At 46.4% G+C, this 5,664-nt stretch overlaps 3 protein-coding genes across 4 annotated transcripts in view; 2 read left to right on the top strand and 1 right to left on the bottom strand.

Annotated features, from left to right (window-relative positions):
• H257_13988 (hypothetical protein) overlaps positions 1–356 on the bottom strand; it is a gene marked incomplete at its 5' end in the record, with an annotated part of 1,653 nt that extends 1,297 nt beyond the window's left edge. Inside the window, one exon of the mRNA XM_009841697.1 lies at positions 46–356. Within this exon, the coding sequence (XP_009839999.1) occupies positions 46–356 (311 nt within the window). The remainder of the gene's footprint in view (positions 1–45) is intronic.
• H257_13987 overlaps positions 1–422 on the top strand; it is a 4,663-nt gene extending 4,241 nt beyond the window's left edge. Inside the window, exon 2 of one of the 2 annotated variants that reach the window (XM_009841695.1) lies at positions 341–422. The gene's annotated coding sequence lies outside the window, so the exon portion shown is untranslated. Of the gene's footprint in view, positions 1–158 lie in introns of both variants that reach the window. The other variant, XM_009841696.1, reaches the window with a different exon arrangement.
• A 637-nt stretch (positions 423–1,059) lies between these two features.
• On the top strand, positions 1,060–3,022 carry H257_13986 (hypothetical protein). Its single transcript, XM_009841694.1, has 3 exons — positions 1,060–1,159; positions 1,220–1,868; positions 2,439–3,022. Exons 1-3 carry the CDS (start codon positions 1,091–1,093, stop codon positions 2,945–2,947), a joined length of 1,227 nt encoding a protein of 408 aa, XP_009839996.1. The 5' UTR covers positions 1,060–1,090; the 3' UTR covers positions 2,948–3,022.
• Positions 3,023–5,664: the final 2,642 nt, after the last annotated feature.

Here is a 5,664-nt window from a genome sequence, read left to right as displayed (position 1 = left end):
CTGGAGCCTACGCGCGAAACGAGGCTCTGCACCCACGTTTTGTACATGGCTGCGTCTTTGTTGTTGCCGCTACTAGAGAATCCGTCGGCGCAGTCCTTGTTGGGCAGGCCGTAGATGACAATGGAAGGTACTTGGCTACCCGAGCACTTTTGAAGGAGGTCGCTGATGGCGTCACCCCCGCGGTCCGTGTACCACGTAGCAACGGCATTCTTGCTGAGTTCGTTGAGGGCGCCTTGGAGTTTTGGGTTGGATGAGGCTGCTTGCGTCCAGGAGTTGGGTGTCAGGGCGTTGCAGATGCTAGCAGCATGGATCGACTCGACCAGGGCCAGAGTGAATAAAGGCACCAGGAGCTTCATGTTGGGCTCGGATGAAATTGTGAAAATGGTAGGTGATAGTACGATGTCGCCCAATGATGGCGACTGCCGCCGGCACTGGATGTAAAGGCGATGACATGCTTGGATAAGGACACGACAAGATAGTGTAGGATATCATGCGTTTTTTAATAGCAAGTACTCCGGAGTAAGCTTACAACTTACTGTGTGCGATGACGACCAACTTGGATGGATATACGGCGGGTACTAACTAGGAATAGACTGGAATGTTGTATGATGAAAGGTACTCCAATGTGTGAGGAACATTCGCCACAAAGCACATGGTTTTAAAGCTTACCGATCACTGCCTGACTTTGCACTGGGAATATTTCCATTTGGGCTGTACATTTTCGAGGTAGGTGAGGTGAATTCGGTGATAAGCTTACTATACTGTATGTGTGCACTGGGCTTGATCTGTGTAACGATGATCATGTTGTGCGGGTCAATTGTTTGCTTCAATATGTAAGAGCGTCAGGGAGCAGAGTTTGCCCAGTGGACAACAAGAAATCCCCTATCATTCATATACTGGTAACGTTACACTAACTTTATACAGTAGTAACTTACTCCTGAGTACAATACAACTACCTTGTTAACCGGACGGACAGCCTTTTCGCATTCTGTATACGAACCAGAAAAGTACGTTCTGTGGTCAGGAGAATATTTTAAACATTCTTAAAATGCTTGGTTTAAAAAATGACGCCTCAGATAATAATATCAACATGCCAATACGTGCAGGCGGTAGCCACCTGATCTACCTAGACCATAATGCCACAACTCCTGTGGCAAAGGTACCCTTCTCTCCATGGCCTACAATGTACTTGAGTGAGTCCCCACACGTCCTCGATTAGGAAGTCGTGGAGGCGCTAGTCCCGTGCCTCGAGACGAACTTTGGCAACCCTTCGTCATCGCACGAACTCGGTCGCCGGGCCAAGGCAGCGCTAGACGCTGCGCGTGCGCAAGTTGGGTCTCTCGTCGGCGCACCGGCCTCTTCGATCCTTTTCCTGTCGGGAGGCACCGAGTCCATCAATTACGTGCTCAAGGGACTGGTGTCGTCCAAGCCACACCAACGGCACATCGTCACGTCGGTCGTGGAGCACGTCGCGGTGCTGGCCACCTGTCGATTTCTCGAGGAAGCGCATGGGTTCGAGGTCACCTACGTCCCTGTGGACGCCGAAGGACTCGTGTCGGTCGCCGCCGTCGCCGCCGCCGTCCGCGCGTCCACGTGCCTCGTGACCATCATGCACGCCAACAACGAAGTCGGGTCCATCCAGCCCCTTGCCGCCATTTCCGCGGCTGTCCGCGCGCAGCACTCCGCTTTGTGTACCACAGGCGACAACGGCCACCTTCAGTACGATCCCATCTTGATCCACTCAGACGCAAGCCAATCCGTGGGGAAATTTCCCGTGCTTGTCGATGTCTTGGGCGTCGACTTCCTCACGATCGCCGGCCACAAGGTGTACGCCCCAAAAGGCGTCGGCGCATTGTACATTCGACCAGGTATTTTCCCATATATTTTATGTACCGATTGATTTGTTTTCTTGACAAGTGGTACACCTGAATGTGACAAGGTGTTGTCAAGCCAAGTGATAACGTTATGGTAGATTCGGTACCTACGATTTTTTTTTACTTTTTCATCATATTTGAATGTGTTTTAGCTCGATTTAGAGCCATCCAAATAGGTGGTGCTGATGTGTTAAATCCTATGAAGGCGTGCATTGTCGCATTGTATTTAGCATGGATGCATGCATGCATTGAGTGCTGCGGCTGTCTGAACAAACGCTGAAAGTTGGACTTGGCACAAATGAGATTATCCTAGCCAATCAAACTTCATCAACGAGAAATTTCAACCAATCATCGATCAGTATCGTTTGGTCCCGGTCGAATCCGAGAATTGGAACGAATTTCACAATACCCACCCCCACACAAAAAAAAAAAATAATATCAATTTTATATCTGTGTCGTGGATATATTTTTATGCACTTGGTATATAACCTTCGAAAACTATAAAATCCCTGTCCCCTACATGTGTATAGAACATGACATTTTTATGCTGTACCTTTTCTTCAGGCACTCGCGCGTTGGTCAAGTTCATGCATGGCGCTGCCCACGAACAGAATCTTCGCGCGGGAACTGAAAATATTCCGTTCGCCGTGGCGCTGGGAACGGCGTGTGAGTTGGCCCAACACAGTCTTGCCACCGGATTATCCCAGTCGTTGCTGTCACTTCGCCGGCAACTTTTGACCTCGTTGACGTCGTTGCTGGCAACTGTCCCTGTCAAGGTGAACGGTCCCGCCGACGTGACCAAGTTACTGCCAAACACCCTCAGCATCAGCTTCCAAGGTGTGTCTGCCAACGAATTGCTGCACATGATTGAAGACCGCGTGGCCGCGAGCGCCGGGTCGGCCTGCCATAGCCACGCCACAACAGTGTCACATGTCCTGGAAGCGATGCAAGTGCCGGTGGAATTCGCTCTCGGCACGTTGCGCCTTACTGTGGGAAAGGACACAACGCCCGAGGACGTCGAGTGCGCGGCGGTTGTGATTGCGCAAGGCGTCCAGACGTTGAGGCAGCGTTAGGCAACTTGAATAACATATTGGATGGAGGACGTACTACAAATCCGACCAGTAATTATAGCCGCACCTGAAATTGTTCGAGTTCGACAATTCATTCTCACATGAAGCTGCCAATGCAGGATCCCCTACTCTCATAGGACCATAAGAGAGTATCCTTCAAGTGGATTGCTTGAACAGATCCATGGAAATCATATACTACATATATCTCAATTTTCCAAATTTTGGGCTGAGTAATTATAGACGCACTTTATGCGGATGGCTGAAAAGGGCATTATTTTAGCCAATCAAAAGCCCCAATAACAATCAAATTGATTACGGTACTGCCAAGGACTCACAGGCACCAAAGTCGACATCATCAGTCACATTTGGAGATGCCACGCGGCAAAAACATCACCGACGAGGAACGTGGCCAGATAAAGGTCTACTTGGAGGTCGGGAAGTCTCTTCGGTGAATCGCAAAACCCTCGGACGCAGCGATAAGCTCGTTCGGACCTGTTTCACCAAATTCAGTCACGAGTCTCCCTCCAAAGGAGCTGGAAGGCGCTCCAAGAGTATAAAATTAACATACGCCCAATTAATCGGATGAAATACAAACTATAATGTGCAGCTGCACTCTGTTCAACCATACGGCCAATCGTAAAACGGACTTAAGGTCACATGGTGAAAATGTTTTCGAGTACTACTTCGCAAAAATACCCCATGATAGAAGTATGGGATGAAAATGATCCGGATTGTAGAGGAGATTGCGTCGAGAGTGGACGTGGCCATGATTGATTGATTCCTAACGTTGTATACCAACCAGGAGAATATATTCTCGACAAGAATTATTTATTTATTCAAATATAATTATTTATTCTGAATGGACCAATAATTAATTATTCGCTGGACGCCAAGGACAGACAAGTTTAGATGTGCCTTAAGAAATAAATATACAATTCACTCTGCGAAGACTCGATATTCATCGATTTTCAGGGGTTACTAGTATTTTTGAATTAGTCACTGTCAATAAATTATTCATTCCGACTGGCTGAACGAATGTTTTATTCTGTATCGTGTCAAGTAAGAATAAATAATTTCTCCTGGTCGCATAGGGTGATAAATCGTAGCAGTAAATTGGATTGTTCAGTTTTGAGAACAGTTTAGGTTTGCAAGGAATCGATCAGACGTTCGAGTAAGACCCCACAAAAGTTGATCCACTTGAGTGTGAGTAGGCACATATTTAAATAAAGCGGAAGTTTGAACCAAATGACTCCAACGCAACCATGCTTGCTAGAAAGGACGCACCGGATTTTTCGCTTTTTTTAATTTTTTACATTCCTCGACATGGGTATCAACACTTCTATCTTCGCTATACCGTATAGTGTATATATATTGCGACGGATTAACAGTAATCTATTGCGACTCCTGTAATAACTGATAATTTTCTTGTAATAACTGATATTTACTTGTGAACATGTTGAATATACTTCAAATTTGTACACGACGCAATGGATTAACAAAATTTTGAGAACGAGTGGCGGCTGGTTGTGATATATCACCTGTCGCAATACATATACGCTATACGGTATGTTGATACAGTATCATTCCTTGCCGTGGCCAGCTCACAATTCAATAAGAGCCAGTCTGGCAAAAAGCTTGAACGAAATCGACATTTTGCCAAAATGACGGATTGAGTTTTTCCCGAAATGCCACAACAGGTTTTGTCTATTTCATTCAGAGTTGCAGTCCATTTTTTCCAGACAGGACACAAATGTTGAGCCTCTACAATTTAATTGACATATCTCGAGTTCATACTAAATCCAAGTGAGCATAAAAACTGTAGAAATAAGTACTTCGAAGTACAATTGACTTCGAGGGTGCCTTTGAGCATAACTTTTGTTACAAAAATGTTAGCCAGAAAAGTTTAATATATCATATGTAGCGGTTGGTCCACTCTACAACTTACTATTTTGAACGAATCCCGAATGTTTATAGTCTTGCCAAAATGATGCTTCAAAGTTTCAAAACTAGTGAATTTTCATCCTATAAATTTATACATTTATCCATCTAATTATCGGCCCTCCTGTGACCAATGGGTATACATATATTATGACCGATTTATTGGATATTATTCAGTATAATACGTTTTCATTGGTCTAAACTATGACAACTCCCAGAAAACCTCTTCATAATCGATACAATTCTGAGAAGCACCCTCGATTAATTGAGTTTGGATTATCATTTTTACGACATTCCTCCGCGAGGGCCGACACTAGAACCACATGTTATGGAACCGCTTCGCCAATTGTAACGCGCCTGCTCGACCAGGGGCGGTGTGTAATCTTCGGTTTTTACTTCGCTCAACGCTTCATACCTCGTGCTTCGACCGATCTTCTTCGAAGTTCGGTCCTCGTCGCGGCCCTTGTTATCCGGATTCCCCAGGGGAGGGACGGATAAATCCTTGCGGAAATAATCCGGGGAAGCCGGGGATCAAACCCACGTAAAGCACCCTCGAAGCTGTCGAGCACTGTGAACGAAAATGAACACCACAAGGTGAAAGCTGCGAAACATGGCAAGCGTGGACGGAACTCGGGCGTCGTGGACGGCTGAGCGAGATGAGTTTCTCGTCGCTGCGCTGCAGGCTCAGGTCATCAAGGGCAAGCGCTCAGATTCTGGATTCAAGAAGGAAACCTGGGCAGAAGTCACGTCCGCGTTCAACATGCGATTTGTAACGATGTACC

Source organism: Aphanomyces astaci, assembly GCF_000520075.1.
Source record: "Aphanomyces astaci strain APO3 unplaced genomic scaffold supercont1.52, whole genome shotgun sequence".
Taxonomy (NCBI): domain Eukaryota; phylum Oomycota; class Saprolegniomycetes; order Saprolegniales; family Verrucalvaceae; genus Aphanomyces; species Aphanomyces astaci.
Note: the sequence above shows the minus strand (reverse complement) of the source record. Positions and strands in the feature narration are given on the sequence as shown.

Coding starts and splice junctions, on each gene's coding strand:
- H257_13986 (XM_009841694.1), top strand. CDS start 1,091: ATGCCAATACGTGCAGGCGGTAGCCACCTGATCTACCTAGACCATAAT. Junction 1,160..1,219: donor CCACAACTCCTGTGGCAAAG/GTACCCTTCTCT, acceptor GTCCTCGATTAG/GAAGTCGTGGAGGCGCTAGT. Junction 1,869..2,438: donor CGCATTGTACATTCGACCAG/GTATTTTCCCAT, acceptor CCTTTTCTTCAG/GCACTCGCGCGTTGGTCAAG.